General features: G+C 38.2%; 1 protein-coding gene across 2 annotated transcripts in view; it reads left to right on the forward strand.

Moving 5' to 3' along the window:
* The window catches only part of LOC127575061 (G-protein coupled receptor family C group 6 member A-like), a 29,555-nt gene extending 14,642 nt beyond the window's left edge, over window positions 1–14,913 (forward strand). For both annotated transcript variants that reach the window (XM_052024699.1, XM_052024698.1), the window contains exons 4-7: window positions 989–1,849; window positions 2,544–2,747; window positions 10,083–10,203; window positions 11,067–14,913. In XM_052024699.1, coding sequence (XP_051880659.1) covers window positions 989–1,849; window positions 2,544–2,747; window positions 10,083–10,203; window positions 11,067–12,100 — 2,220 coding nt within the window. In that variant the 3' untranslated portion in view covers window positions 12,101–14,913. The remainder of the gene's footprint in view (window positions 1–988; window positions 1,850–2,543; window positions 2,748–10,082; window positions 10,204–11,066) is intronic.
* Window positions 14,914–17,048: the final 2,135 nt, after the last annotated feature.

Raw genomic sequence — 17,048 nt, forward strand, 5'->3', positions numbered from 1 at the left:
CTAATTCAGCTCAGTTCAGGCACCAAGCTAACAATAATCCTTTGAACTTCTGTGACAAAGCTGCTTTCTGCTAAGTAATGCAGAAGGATATATTGCAATCATTGATATGTACATAAATAGGACAATTAAGCAGACATTACTCCTTTATTAACGTGCTCCATGCACCATAAAGAGATCATGGGATAAAAATCTACAGAGTCATGCAAGATTTTTATGTACTATACATTGATTTAGAAGTAGATGGTTGATTGTAGAATGTAATCAGCACTTCATAGTGTGTAGTGGTAAATTGCAATGTAGTACTCCTTATGTGGGATACGTTCACACACAGAACCCATTGAGCATACAGCAGTTCTTCCATGCTTGATGTTGACGGGCATGCACTGTAGTGTAGTGGTTAGTGTAACGCTATTACAGCGCCAGCGACCCAGGTTCAATTACGGCCGCTGGCTGTAAGGAGTATGTACATTCTCCCCGTGACTGCGTGGGTTTTCTCCGAGTGCTCCAGTTTCCTCCCACATTCCAAAGACGCACGGTTTAGGAAGTTGTGGGCATGCTATATTAGTGCCGGAAGCATGGCGACACTTGCGGGCTGCTCCCAAAACACTCTACGCAAAGATGCATTTCACTGTGTGTTTTGATGTACATGTGACTAATAAAGAAACCTTATCTTGTTGATGCAGGGAAGGAAATTCTAGGTCAAAAAGGCAGGCGGGCAGGGGTATGTTGAGGAACTTGTCTACTTTTGGACAACCACATGAAACACATTCTTATTGTGCTAAATTATTATTGAGGCAGGGCCATGTATGTCTGTTATTCCCTTCCTCCCCGCCCCCCACCCACTCCATCTTGCATACACCCTTGCAGGCAGTGGAAGGCCAACACTTCCATAGGATCACAGATGAAATTCCATGTGCTGCGTGTACCTAATATTTGCTTTGACTTAAGTCTCATTAAACCACTTTCCTTTATTCTGTATGTTTTACAGATTAGTTTTGCATCATCTGCTTCCATCCTCAGCAACAAAGGGAGATTTGCATCATTTTTACGCACTGTGCCCAGTGACATCCATCAGACGAAGGCTTTGGCCAAACTTGTCAGCTACTTTAAGTGGAACTGGGTTGGGGTTATCGCTACTGATGATGAATATGGCACGTCTGCCATGACCGACTTCATTTCACATGCACAGAAGCAAAATGTTTGTATTGGTTTTCAAGAAGAGATTCCAACTTACGTGTGTGATGCGCAGAGCGATGAACGGATACAGAACTTGATTTCAAAAATTGAAAACACTCCTAATGCAAGTGTTATTGTTCTGTTTGCTAAACAAGCAATTGTCGTTAAACTGTTCAATGAAATCATTCACCGAGGCATTAAAAGGTTGTGGATTGCCAGTGATGCTTGGTCCATGTCCAGAGCAGTAGCAAAGATGAAGAATATTAAAACAGTAGGAAACATTTTGGGTTTCTCTTTCAAAACTGGATGCATTCCTGGCTTTCTGACACATTTAAGGAACCTGAGACCACCAGCTGAGGGATTTAACAAGTTCATTGACAAATACAAGCAACTTCATTCCAGTTGTCCAAAGCAAAACGAAGACTACACAGAAACATGCAGTTCAAACACAAACCACTGCCTATTTCAGGAGGAGAAGAAACTGGTACAACCTCTCAATTGTGACAAAACAAATGAAGCCAATATAAATAAAGATGATATAAGTCATAATATTGAGTTAGGTGTCACTTATGCACAATACTTGGCAACTAAATCAATTGCAGAAGCTTTGAGAAATCTCCTAAAATGTCGTGAAGGAGTATGTCAAAAAAATCTTGATTTTCCACCATGGAAGGTAGATATTTTTAGTCTGATATTATTCCTTATTTGCTGAAAGTTATTCTTATTTGACTATAAAGTAATTGTTAAATATTTCTCTAACTGCATAGTAGTGGGCACATTCTCATGTTGGATTTGCCTTTGTACCCATTGTTTGACTCATTTTGAATGACAGTAACTTTTGCTATGTGACTCTCAGTATTCAAATTCAGTATCAATGATTTCAGAACTATCAGGTCAAAATGCATGCTTGATACAGATACTGTTCAAATGCATAACATGAACAGGCAAAAAAGTTTGCTGCCAATTTTTTAGCAAACTCTATCAAATCTTAAAATCAACCTTCTATCATTTTGATATACTTCAAGACCTTGAAAGATTTTGTCAGAGTGGTAGTATGTTATAAGTGAAAAAAACTTAATTTACAATTATTATATCTGCCACTTTGGCATGAATAACTTTTTATTACTGAATCACACAAGCTCTTTTAATGTAGAAAGTCCTTATAGTGAAAAAAAAATGTGCAGTTCTCACTGGGACAGAGGCGGTTCCCTCAGTTACTAAGTTGGCAATGATTATGTATGCTAGTGGCTTTCTCCACATGGCAGATATCAGATAATCATTTCAGCAGACAATCATTATGTCTCGCTTTTCAATTCCCAACCTTGCTAAAATGGTTTGTACAATAATCATTTGCCTTCTTTCTGCAGTTACTGGAAGCAATAAGAATGGTGAATTTCACTGAAGCTGGAAGACCGTTTTACTTTGACGAGTCTGGGGATTCTATAAATGGATATGACCTAATACATTGGGATATGGATGACTACGTTACCAGATTTAAAACCGTTGGAGAATACAAACTTCTGGATAACAATGTATACATTTATGATGAAGTCTTCAAAAACATTGGAAAGGTTGGAATTAACTAGCTTATCATACAATTGATTTCTTAAAGTCTTAGAGTCATAGAGTTACACAGCACAAAAACAGATCCTTTAGTCCATCTTTTCCATGCTATCAAGCACCTATCTACACCAAACCCATTTACGAGTAATGGTCTGCAGTCTTTTGATGCCATGTTGATGCAACTTGACTTCAAGCTACTTCATAAATGTTGGGCAAGTACCTGCTTCCACCAGCTTCTCAGGCAGTGCATTCCAGATTCCACCTACCCTCTTGGTGAAAAATTTCTTCCTCACATCCCTTCTAAACCTCTTACCCTTACTCTAAAATTCTGCCCTCTAGTTTTAGACACTTCTGCTATTGGGAAAAACTTCTCACTTCCCATCCTATCTCTGCCCTTCATAATTTTATATCCCCCATCAGCCTTCTCTGCTCCAAGGAAAATAAACTTAGCCCATCCAGTCTCTCCCTCATAATTGAAATGCACCAACCAGGCAACAGCCTGGTAAATCTGTTCTGCCCTCTCTCCAGTGTAATCACATTATTCCTATAGTGTGATGACCAGAACTGTACACAGTACCCCAACTGTGGCCCCATCAATGTTTTATAAAGTTGCACCATAACCTCTCTAATATTCAATGCCCCAGCTTATGAAGACAAGTATTCCATTTGCCTTCTTTACCACCTGATCGACCTGTTCTGCCAACTTCAGGTGTCATTGGACATGCACCAAGATCCTTCTGTTCCTCAATACTCCCTAGGGCCCTATTATTCATTATATAGGTCCTACATTATTATTCCTCCCAGAGTCCATCATCTCACACTTAGCGTGGTGAATCCCATCTGCCATTGTTCTGCCTATCTTACTGACTGATCGATACCATCAAGCAATGGTACCGCCAATTTATGTTTCAATTACAGACTTACTAGTCATACCTCCTACATTCATATCCAGATTGTTAATATATATAATAAACAGGATGGGTCCTAGCACTGATCGCTGTGGTACACCACTCGTCACAGGCTTCCACTCACAAAAACCCTCCACCGTCACCTTCTTCCCCCCCATCACCAAGCCAATTTTGGAACCAATTTGCCAACCTGTCCTGGATCCCATGCCCTCTAACCCATTGGACCAGCCTTCCGTGTGGGACCTTGTCAAAGCCCTTACTGAAGTCCATGCAGATGTCATCATCTGCACTACCCGCATCAATATATTTTATACTTCTTTGAAATAATGAACAATGTTTGTCAAACAGGATTTCCCCCAAGAAAGCCTTGCTGACTATCTTTGATTAATCTCTGACTTTCCAAGTCTAGGTTAATCCTGTCCCTCAGAATTTTTTTCGTATAATTTCTCTACCACTGACGTTAGACTCACAGGCAATAATTACCAAGCTTATTCTTGCTGTATTTCATGCTATCCTTGAGTCATCTGACACTTCACCTGTAGTCAGCAAAGATTTTAAAATGGAGGTGGCATTTAAGCATCTCTGTCGGGGCCCTAGCAATCTCTTCTTTTGCCTCCCATTCCAACCTGGGGTATACCTCACCATGCCCTGCGGATTTCTTCATATTTAAGCTTGCCAAGACATTCAATGCTATTGGTATTGGTTTATTATTGTCACAAGTACCGAGGTACAGTGAAAAGCTTGTTTTGCATTCTGTTCATACAGATCAATTCATTGCACTGTGCATTGAGGTAGTACAAGCTAAAACAATAACAGAGTGCAGAATAAAGTGTAACAGCTACAGAGAAAGCGCAGGGTGGAAGCTGTCCTTGAGCCTGGTGGTACGTGCTTTCAGGTTTTTTATCTACTGTCTGATGGGAGAAGGGAGAAGAGAGAATGTCTGGGGTGGGTGCGGTCTTTGATTATGCTGGCTGCTTTACTGAGGAAGTGAGAAGTATAGACAGAGTCCATGGAGGGGAGACTGATTTTCGTGATGCACTGGGCTATGTCCACAACTCTCTGCAGTTTCTTGCAGTCCTGGGCAGAGCAGTTGCTGTACCAAGCCATGATACATCCAGATAAGATGCTTTCTATGGTGCATCAGTAAAAGTTGGTGAGAGTCAAAGGAGACAAACTGAATTTCTTTAGCCTCTTGAGGAAGCAGAGGCACTGGTGAGCTTTCTTAGCTGTGGTGTCTCCGTGGTTGGACCAGGACCGGCTATTGGTGATGTTCACTCCTAGGAACTTGAAGCTCTCAACGCTCTCAACCTCAGCACCATTGATGTAGACAGAAGAATGTAGACCGCCCCCCCCTTCCTGAAGTCAATGATCAGCTCTTTTGTTTTACTGACATTGAGGGAAAGATTGTTGTCATGACACCATGTCACTAAGCTCTCTATCTCCTTCCTGTACTCTGACTCATCATTATTTGAGATACGGCCCACTACAGTGGTATCATCTGCAAACTGTTTTTTTAAAACTTTATTTATACAGCATGGTAACAGGCCTTTCTGGCCCAATGAGCCCGCACCACCCAATTATGCCCATGTTAACCTAATAACCCCTACGTCTCTGGAATATGGGAGGAAACCAAAGCACCCAGAGGAAACCCACATGGACACGGGGAGAACGTACAAACTCCTTACAGACAGCAGCGGGAATTGAATCCCAATCGCTGGTATTGTAATAGCATTATGCCAACTGCCATGCTACCGTAACTATCAGATGGAGTTAGAGCAGAACCTGGCCATGCAGTCATGAATGTATAGGCAGTAGGGAAGCTGAGGACGCAGCCTTGTGGGGCACCAGTGCTGAGAATAATCGTGGCAGAGGTGTTGCTACCTATCCCTACTGATTGCAATCTGTTGGTCAGGAAGTCAAGGATCCAGTTGCAGAGGGAGGTGTTGACTCCCAGGTCTCACAGTTTGATGATAAGTTTACTTGGAATTATAGTATTGAAGGCAGAGCTGTAGTCAATAAACAAAAGTCTAACATGGGTGTCTTTACTGTCCAAATGCTCCAGAGATGAGTGTAGGGCCAGGGAGATAGCGTCCGCCGTAGACCATGCTTCGGCAGTAGGTGAATTGCGGTGGGTTGAGGTTGTCTAATGCTTCATTTTTAATGATAACATGGTCTAGAATGTCATCATCCCCTCCATGAATTCTCCAACTAAAATGTCTTTTTCCTTAGTGAATGCAGATGAGAAGTATTCATTATCTCACCCTCTGTCCTCTGGCTCCATGCACAGATTGCCATTTTGGTCCCTAATGAGTCCTATTCTTTCCTGATTACCTTCTTTCCCTTAATATACATATAAATTACTTTGATATTTTCCTTAATCTTGTCCACCAGTGATATCTTGTGCCACCTCTTTACCCTCTTACACTTACCATATTCCTGAAGGGCTTCCCCTGTTTGCATTTTTCCATACATGCAACATGCTTCCATTTTTGCTTTATCCAGTCCTTAATATCCCCTAATATCCAGGGTTACTTGAACTTGCACTAGCCCTGAACTCTCATTATTTCTCTTTTGAATGTCTACCACTCGTAAGATGTAGGTCTATCTGCAAGTAACTGTTTCCACTCTACTTTTACCAGGATCCTGTGTTATGATATTGAAATTGACCTTCCCCGATTCAGGATCTTAACTTCTGGACCATCCTTATCCCTTTCCATAATCACTTTGAAATTTGTAGAGGTATGCTCATTATCTTCAAAACACTCTCCCATAGACATTTCAACCGTTCACCCTGCTCCATTAGGTTTATCTATATACTGACTCAAAAAGTTCTCCTGGACACACTTTAGAAATTCCACTCCCTTTACGTCTTTCACAATAAAGTGATCCCAATTCATATTGGAGAAGTTAAAATTCCTCTACTACTATAACCCTATTTCTCTTACATCTCTCTGACATTTGTCTACATGACATCTCCACTATCTCCTGCTGAAGATTAGGAAGCCTGTAGTTTTGGTAATCAGTAATGTAAGATTTCTGTTATTGCAATAAATGTTGACAGCTTCAAAAAGGCAACATTTTCCTGTACACAGTATTTAGAGCAAAATAACAAGCCAGATAAACCTATGTGAAATGATGAAGACTGAATATGAAACAATGAAGCAACAATGTCCTAGTCTTTATGGAGAAGTGTCAGCAATTCCCCATTATCCACCAACATTTTCTCACATAACTGAAACTTCAGGATTTTTGTGCAAATATGCTTATCCTGAAAATATTCTCTACTACCAGTGAGGTAACAAAGTGTTGCCCCATTGGAGAAATTACTCAATTTGCAACAAAGTGGACCTGCACCAGGTTAGATCAATGCATGGGCACTCTCTTCACTGATTTCAATGGTAAGAAATAGCTGCGAGAAAGTACGACTTAATTTAAATTTTTATTGAGTTTCTTTAAACATCTTTAAGTGATTTAAATTATTTTTGATTGTTTGAATAGTTGTTAATATTTAACCATTTTTGTACATTCATCATGCATGTTGACCAGGCCTTCTGCATTGTGACTGAAAGCAAATGGGTGGCCAAAACAAGTCCCACCTACAAAACAGCTGAGATAATCCACATCTATGTCCACAAATGTCAAAGCTGTCAAAACCTCTGAATGTTTTTGATATCCAGAAACATTCAAAAACTATTAAAAAATCCTCAGGTTATTTAAAAAAATTAAAATTATGCAAACAATACAAAACTGAAAAAAAATTAATTATCAAACAATTTGAATCAATGAATAAAGTAAATTACTATCTTAGTCTTTTACACGTATTCCCTCCAAAGCAATGAAATGAAAAGCTATTCCCTAATCTAGGTGTTATGATGGTGCGACCATTAAACTGGTAACCCAGAGATTTGAATTCAAATCCAACCACGGCAGTGTGGAATTCGACTTTGGTTAATAATCTGTAGGAGGGAGAAAGGAAAACAACTAATCATTAGTAACGAACACCATGACATTACCAGAAGCGCCAGAAAAATCCATCTGGTTCACTAATGCCCTTCAGAGGAGGAAGTCTGCCATTCTTACTAATGCTCTTCAGAGGAGACATAAGAGACTTAAGAGACTACAGATACTAGAATCTGGAGCTACAAACAATGTGTTGGAGGAACTCAATAGGTCAAGCAGTATCTACGGTGGGAAAGGAGTTGTCAGTATGTTAGGTCAAGACCCTGCATCCTGATGCAGCGTCCAGACACAAAACATCGACAATTCCTTTGCCCCCCCGAGTAAACTTGTCAGAGAATTGGGGAACAAGATCAAAAGGAAACCCAATAAGAGGGTTGATCGAGAAAAGATATTGGTGTCGGATAACACAGGTAACATGAGAAGGAGAGCTCGTAAGAAAGCCGAATATAAATACTGTTTGACCCACTGAGTTCCTCCAGCAGAATGATTTTTGTCTGGCTTTGGTGTCACTCCATACCCACCAACGTGGTTGACTTTTAAATTACTCAGTTATACTATGATTGCTACCTTGAAGGATAAAACTGCACGTAGGCACCAAGTTTAGAGACAGCAAAATTGCTCCCAGCTCAGCAGACCTTGCAGAGTCCTATTTGGAAGCATCTTGGTACTGGAGTCTAAATTGGGAGGATTGTCCCAAGACCAGTCAAGCAACAGCCTGATGTAATCATCCTCACAGAGAAGGTGCCAGGCTCCCTAGCACAATTTCTGGAGGCAGCACAAAGGCAAGTGGACAGGGGAATGTGGTCCTGGGAGTGCCATGAAGTCTCAAAGTAACAGGCTAAACAGAGTAAGCAAACCTCCTCCTGGTTATCACCTACATCTTCCCTCAGCTGATAAACCAGTGCTCCTCCAAGTTTAACTATGCATGGAAGAAGCACTGAGAATAAGAAGGGAATAACAAAGGATGGGGACAACAGTGTTCCACCACCAAGAGACACTTGAGCTGGCAGAGTTCTGAAGGGAATAAAGGCTGGTATTTAGCCATGATATTTCTGTGGCTGGTCAAGTTGAGTTTCTGGGCAATAATCACCTAGAGGTGATTGTTGGTGGGGGACTTAGGTGATGGGAATTCTATTGAATGCCAAGGGAAAATGGTTAGTCTCTCTCTTATTGGAAATGGTCATAGTCTGGCACATTTGTAGCGCAATTGTTACTTGCAACTTATCAACACATACCAGATTGTTGTTGAAGTCTTGCTGTATGCAGATGTGGCCTACTTCACTTGCTGTGGAGTTGAGAATAGAATGGAACATCGTGCAGTCATCAGTGAATACTGACCTTCTGATAGCAGGAGGATTTCCTGCAGAGAGGGAATCACCTATTGGCATCCCAATGCCTATCCACCATCTACAAGGCACAAGTCTGATGAAATGAATCTGATGAAATAGTCTCCACTTGCCTGGAAAAATGTAGCCCCAGCAACTCTCATGAAGCTCAACATCATCCAGGACAAAACAGCTTGAGTGACTCACCACAATAATCATTCATGCACCCCACCACTGATGCACAGTGACTGCTTGGGTTGCCATCTTCAAAATACACTGGTGATAGAGCCTGTGTGTTTGGAAGGTACCTTCACATTGGTCACTCTAACAGTATCTTCCAAATACATGACCTCTATCACCAGAAAGAACAAGAGTAGCAGCTGAATTTGGGAACATCACCAAATGCAGATTGCTCTCCAAATCATACACTGTCCAAATATGGAAATATATTGCTATTCCATCAGCATTGGTGGATTTAACTCCTGGAATTCCCTACCCAATAGCATTGTGGGAATACCTTCACTAGAAGGACTGCAAGATGTTGGCTCACCATCACTTCTCGGGGGCAAGTAAGGATAGACAACACATTCTGCCCATGATAGTAATGCCTAGATACAAAAACGACTAGAGAAAACATGGTACATGTTGGTGAAGTGGATTCCCGATGCATCAGGTCAGGATCAGAGTGCATTCAGTAAACCTAATGTATTCATGTAGAAATCTAAAAGTTGCAGATTGTCTTGCAATTAAATGTAGGCAGATAAATGGGGATCTGATGACATTGTCAAACTTATATCTTTAACATCATGGCAATTTGGCTGTTCTCCAATTAAACAGTGAGCTTATTCACTTTTACATATTTAGCATCTCAAAACCACCATGTGCCTAAAAGGTGTGATTATTGTTTAAAGTTACCATGTAACAACCTCATGGATAATTTACCCTCTCTGATTATGATGTAATAATGTGTCCTTGACTGAATGATAAAGCACATTTGTAAAATAACTTCAAAAACAAATGTATGATTGAATTGCTTAGAAAGTGCCATTGAACTAATTGCCTGGAAGAGCAATGAGGTGCAAATAACAGAAATTCATTCATTAAAGCAACAATAGTTTGGTGAATCAATCATTTATTATCATTCCACTAGGCTGTGTTTTCCAACTGCTCCCGTTCTTGCAAGCCTGGAGAAAGGAAGAATGCATATTCCTTACATACCTGCTGTTATGATTGTGTGCCTTGTGCTGAGGGATACCATTCTGCAGGGTGGGGTAAGTATTACCAATTGTTACAGATGGTATGGTTGTAATGGCCAAATGTTCAACAATATGAACCCTAGTATCAAAAAGATTGAATCCTGAGAAAATATTTGAGAAATTGGAGCTGTTTTTCTTGAAAAGAAGTTTAAAAGAAGTCCAATGACTATATATAAGTGTACATAGCAAAGAAAGTTCAACACCAAAGAAGTCCATTTAGCTCATCATGCCGGTATTAACTACATATTTAAACTTCACTTCAGAATATCAGTGCTACTTGTGGCAATGCAGTTCATGTTCTGATAAGTATTTGCATGACATTTTTCTCTAACCTCTATATATTTTATTTGTCTCACATTCAGAATTGGAAATGTGTTTTATTTACTTCCTGAAATCCTCAACAATTCGTTGACTGCACTCTTCCAGTGATTAAGGACCTGGATGTTTCATTTGTTTATAATTATCAATAAGAATAAATTAAATTACACATCTAAATACAGTGCACTGCTTAGAGGTACATGAAATAGTAAAATAATCAATGAACTAAATCTGGCTAAAAGACCATTCAAAATCTCTTCCATGTCACCTTAAAAATTATTTACCAAATTTGCTCATGGGAGAAAAAATATTTACATTCTTTGTAGGGCTAGATAAAAGACAATATGCAAATTATTATCCGGATGAGTTAGATTGAAGTGATTTAAGCTTGCCATTTATGTTTATCTTGTGGGGGTAGGAATGTAATGCAATAACATACGTATATACCAAAGTACACAAAAAATGTAGCGGCTATTTTAATTAACTTATGCAAATATTACAATTCTAAAAGATTATGTCATCAAATCTGGAGCCTAAAAAGGACTTTTATTTCATTACAGACATGAATGACTGTTTGAAGTGCTTGGATGGCCAGTGGTCTGATGCCGGAAGTTCTGAGTGTAATAACAAGACCATTGAATACTTCAACTGGAACGATGGGTTTGCAATTGTCCTTGTAGTCTTTGCTTCTTTAGGGATTGTACTAATAATTGTAATTATAATAATATTCTCACTGAATTTGAACACACCAGCAGTAAAGAGTTCTGGAGGCTATTTCTGTTTTGTAATTCTCTTCTCACTGTTCCTCTGCTTTATAAGCACTGGGTTTTTTATTGGTGAACCAACAAATTTGCACTGTAAGATTAGACAGCCACTCTTTGGAATAAGCTTTACTATATGTGTTTCTTGGATCCTGATCAAATCCTTTAGGATCATTCTGGCATTTAATTTTGATCCCATTGTCCATCATCAGATGAAAAAAATGTATAAGCCCTTAGTAATTCTAGTAACTTGTACTCTAATACAAGTAATTATTTGTACTCTTTGGTTATTATTAAAAGGGCCTTTTTATGTAATAAATCATAGTATACCTAAAGTCATATTACCAAAATGTGATGAAGGCTCCAATGTGGCATTTGGTATTATGTTAGGTTATATAGCCTTTCTTGCATTTCTTTGTTTTCTGGCTGCTTTCATGGGGAGGAAGATCCCAGATATTTATAATGAGGCCAGGTTTATCACATTCAGCATGCTCATCTACTTAATTGTATGGATTTCTTTTGTTCCTGTGCATGTCAACACTGAGGATAAATATCTCCCAGCAGTTGAAGTGGTTGCAATTTTGGCATCAAACTATGGCATCTTATGTTGCCATTTCTTTCCAAAGTGCTACTTCATTTGCTTCAAGAAAGACCAAAACACTCCTGAAAGCTATAGAAAGAATCTGCGAGAGCATAACGCGCAAAAACGTCAAGGCACAAACCTTTCACAAACTTCAGGTGTCACTGAATCCTTTTGGTCTGCACCAGAATCTCCACCGCCTGTGCATAACCAAGTTTTTCAGATTTCTATGAACACAGAAAATAAGATGTGAACATATTACAACCATCAGCATGGGAGAGAGGGACAATAACCATTAATGAGGATGAGGGCTCTGGCTTTTTAAGATTTTCATTTAAACCCTACAGTAACTGTAAATCAATAACTTTACTGCTCCCTAAAACTAGTAACAGGTGATTTTTTGAATATGAGTTGCAAATCAACCCTAAAGGTTATATGGCAGAACTCTGCCTTGACCATATCACAGAATATCCAAGTTGGGCTGAATTCAGATATTTGCCAGAAGCTTGAAATGATTGAAATGTCTTTGTTATTATCCCCATTTGATACAATAGTATGAGGTAAGAGCTTCTAAAAGAGTTAACTAAAGCCTTACTGTTAAATTATGTATTTTGTCTCCTTTCAAAGTTGTTTTCAGTTAGACTACCTGAAAGAACCATCTCAGTCTATCTTATACTACAATTGGAGAATGATAGATGTAACTCATTCACAAAATTCACAAAACAAATAGTTACCTTGCTGAAAGGTAGAAAATAAAGAGTAGGGAAAAGGATAGTTATTCAGAATAGCAGAAAGTATACCAGTTCTCAACTTTAAAATGCATCAAATCAGTTGCTTAAAATGTTATTTTAATAGTGGAATTGAAATTGACTTGTACAGAATATCAACATTTCCACTTGCACTAGTTGGTCAGGAAGCCCAGAAATGAATTATTTATGTGGTGACTGGGTAGAAAGAAAATGTCCGATATGCTGTTTTCTGTGCCCTATCGAATTCCCTTGCCCTTCCCGCCAATATGTCACAAAAGCTTAAAATACAGCCAATAAACTTCTGTACCACAACGTTTGCTGTTGTAATAAAAATGGCATGTGATTGTCGTACTCCCATTCCTATAATTCAAATACTTTCTAGGAACATATTGAGAAACCCATGACTGTTGACAACTCAGTGGTAGAGTCTGAAGTTCCCTCACAATGGGTGTGCAGAAATCAAGCTTGACAATGGAAGATTTCCTTATTAGTGCAGAATTTACAACAATTTTTTCTTCATACATTCTTTATACATGTAGCCTGGTTATGCAAGAGTATTACTTATTAAATTACTTCAATTAATATTTGCATTTGTTAATACTGTTTAGTTTTCCTTCTTGGCAGTTCAAATAAGTTTTCTGGACATACCTGAAAAAGGTAGATTGTCCTATGAAGAAAGATTGGACAGGCTAGGTTGGAGTATATGCTGGAGTTTAGAAAAGTGAGAGGTGACTTCATCTTGAGGGGCTTTGACAGAGTGGATGTGGTGAGGATATTTTCTTTTCCAAGAAAATCTAAAACCAGGGATCACTGTTTAAAAGCAAGGAAACATCCATTAAAGACTGAGATCAGCCAAACCTTTATTCTCTGAGAGGATGACAAGTCTTTGGAATTCTCTTCCTCAAAGGATGATGGAAACAGCATCTTTAAAAAAAATTAATGCAGAGATACTTAAATATTTAGGAATAAAAGGTTATATCTTCTTAAAGAATTTTGCAATATTCAGTGCCAAATATATAGACAATAGAGGCCACATCAGAATCTATTTTTTGTTAAGATAGCACCACTGGTGTCAATATTCTCAGTGAGAGTTTCTATTCCAGCAGTGGGACTATGTGCTGGAATCTAAAATCTCATCAAATCCAGAGTGACACCAAGACCCTGCCAGATCAGAAAGAGTTTCAGGAAATTAGCTCAATTTGAGTTTTCGCCAAGTGGCAGTGAATGAAAAATCTCAGTATGCTGCAGAGCGTGTTTGACATTGTGGCTACCAATGTTCCCTTAGCTCCAATCTGAATATACAATCTCTTTGGGCTGCACAGTAATTTATATATAATTAACTCACTATGTGACTGTGATGAATTGTATACTTTTACTTTAGTTTCTTTGTGAGATGAATTTCATCTGGAATATCTGGTGCAATTAAATTCTCATGTTGAGAAAAATAATGTTGCATTTATGAACTGTGTACTGCTGTATTAGAAGTTTTTTTGCTTTTCCTTTTGTTTTGACACAGAATTCCTTCTTTAAATCCCTTTTGCCCCAATGCCTGCTGGAACAGTGCAGTCCCTGCTGCCCAAAGAACTGTTAATCTGCTTCCAGGATTTCATTATTGCCAATCTGAAACATCCACTTGAGTGTGATTTGGTTCAATGTCAGTGGATGTCCTATCACTTCTTTCCGTTTTGTGAAAGTATCTGGACTCCATTTGATACTTCCTACAAAAAGAAAGCAGTTATAAGAATTCTATTGAATAGTGTTAATTACCAGCTAAGAATTACTGAAATCCTGTTACGATAGTTTGTTTTGCATATGTCCTTGCAACCTGACACTATTACTACCCCACGTTTATAAGATCAAGGCAATCAGAAACCTTATTTATCTGCTTCTTTCTTCTTAAAAAATGTGACCGACTGGTACGAAAAGGTAGGAAGAGGTCTGGTCACTGTAACAAATATATCCAAATTAAACATGTATTTGAATGATATTTTGAGGCTGGATTGCTGAAGAGTTATCACAAGGTCAGGCTGCATCTGTAGTGGAAAGAGAAACAGAATTAACGCTTCAGGTCAGAGACCCTTTGTCAGAACTGATGAAGTTCTGACTAAGGATCTCCAACCTGAAACATTTACTCTGTTCTTCTTCTCATGGATGTGACCTGACCTGCTGAGTATTTGCAGCATTTTCTGTTTTTGTTATAGATTTCCAGCATAAAACCCCCTCCTCTTTGATTTCAGTTATCACAAGGCCTTTTTAGAGTGATTGTCTCAGAACTTGTCGGCTTTAACTTTTGTCAGGTTCTATTTCAGTATCAACTTTAATACTATAACTGCACTCTTGTATTGTAATATGTATACTGCTTTACTTTTTAATAAAACTTATACACTTTGAAACATGACATTCACAAGTTTCCTTTTTTCAAAGATCAAATTGTACTCATACTTATAAGATAGCTTTATTAGTCACATGTACAACGAAACACACAGTGAAATGCATCTTTTTGCATAGAGTTTTCTGGGGGCAGCCCACAAGTGTCACCATGCTTCCGGCGCCGGTGTAGCTTCATCATGAATATTCAAGGAGATCTTTTTGAGTCAATTTTTACTGAAAAAGAGGATGCTGACAAAATACAGGTAGAGGCAGAAATAGGAGACGGCTGGGGTGAAAATTGATAAGATGAGTGTACTGCAAAGGTTCACTATGCTTAGAGAGGATGTTGCCTGGTCTAGATGACTTGTATCACAGGTTGCTAAGGAAAGTGGAAGTGGAGATGGTGGAACAGTTTGCCATAATCTTTCAACCTTCCCGGATTTGATGGATGCAATAAAGGCTTGGAAAGTGGCAAACTTGACACCTTTGAAAGGGTGTACAGACATTCCTGATAACTACAGGCCATTCAGTTTAATATCAGTTGTGAGAGATGTGGAGAGAATTGAGTAAATTAACCCAACACAGATTTGTAAAACAGATTGAACTTGATAAACCAAACTGAATATTTTGATAAAATGTCAAAAAGTTGATGAAGTGGATATATTTTTTTATGGCTGTTAAGAAGGCATTTGATAATATCCCACCTTAAAAGGCTGGTTAATAAAACTGAGGCTTGTGGTAAAAGTTAATCAGTGTCAGCTTTGGTAAAATAAAATCAGTTTCTAAATAGAAAACAACAAATCATAGTTAATGGTTGCTATTCAGAGTGAAGGTTTATAAACAGTGGTGTTCCCCAATGGTCAGAGCTATGAGCACCACTTTTAAGATAAAATAAGGTAAGATAAGACAAGATATTTTTCTTTCTTTTTCAATCTTTTTATTAATTTTCAAATTAATACAGATTAATACATGTAACATTGGTAATTATACACGTAATACAAAGAGATCGGGAGGACAATCATGACATATATAATCATAAAGAATAAAAAAAATATTCTAAGCCCCACAGTTTCTTAGTAAATGAATATATTACAAAAAAAATCAAAAAGAGAAAGAAAAAGATTTATTACATTAAAAAAAAACAAATTGAAAATAATTATAAGTAATAAAACGAAACAAACTAAAAAAAAATTCAAAAGAAAAAAAACTGGACTGACATTTCTCGATGAACAAAGAGCATTATTATGTCATCAACTCCGCTCCTCTAAGTTCAATGATTATTGAAAAGGGATCTATATCATATGAAAATATTGAATAAATGGACTCCAAACTTCCTCAAATTTAAGCGAAGAATCAACAGTGCCACTCCTAACTATTTCAAAGTTTAAACATGATATAGTTTGAGAAAACCATTGAAAAGTAGTGGGAGGTATTGGATCCTTCCACTTAAACAAAGTGGATTGCTTGGCCATTAATGTAACAAAGGCAATCACACGACAAACAGCAGCAGATAAGTGGCCAGATTCCATCATTGGTAGCCCAAAAATTGCAGTGATTGGGTGAAGTTGTAAATCAATATTCAATACAGTTGAAATAATGTTAAAAATGTCTTTCCGATATTTTTCCAAAAGAGGAGAGGACCAAAACATATGTGTCAGGGAAGCCACGTCTGAATTACATCTATCACATATAGGATTTACATGGTGATAAAAGCGGGCTAACTTGTCCTTCGACATATGGGTCCTGTGAACCACCTTAAATTGTATCAAAGAGTGTCTGGCACACATTGAAGATGTATTAACTAATTGAAGAATTTTCTTCCATGTCTCTGTGAGTAAGAGTATCTGGCGTTCTCTTTCCCATTCATTCTTAATGTTATCAAGTGTCTCTGGATGTATTTTCATAATTAGATCATAAATTATTGCTATCAAGCCCTTCTGATAGGGATTAAAGCCTAAAATTTTTTCCATAATTTCAATTTTATATGGAGTTGGAAAAGAAGGCATAGTAACTTTTAAAAAAATTCTAATCTGTAAGTATCGAAAAAAGTGTGATCTAGTCAAATTGTATTTATTAGACAAC

Source organism: Pristis pectinata, chromosome 10, assembly GCF_009764475.1.
Source record: "Pristis pectinata isolate sPriPec2 chromosome 10, sPriPec2.1.pri, whole genome shotgun sequence".
NCBI lineage: Eukaryota > Metazoa > Chordata > Chondrichthyes > Rhinopristiformes > Pristidae > Pristis > Pristis pectinata.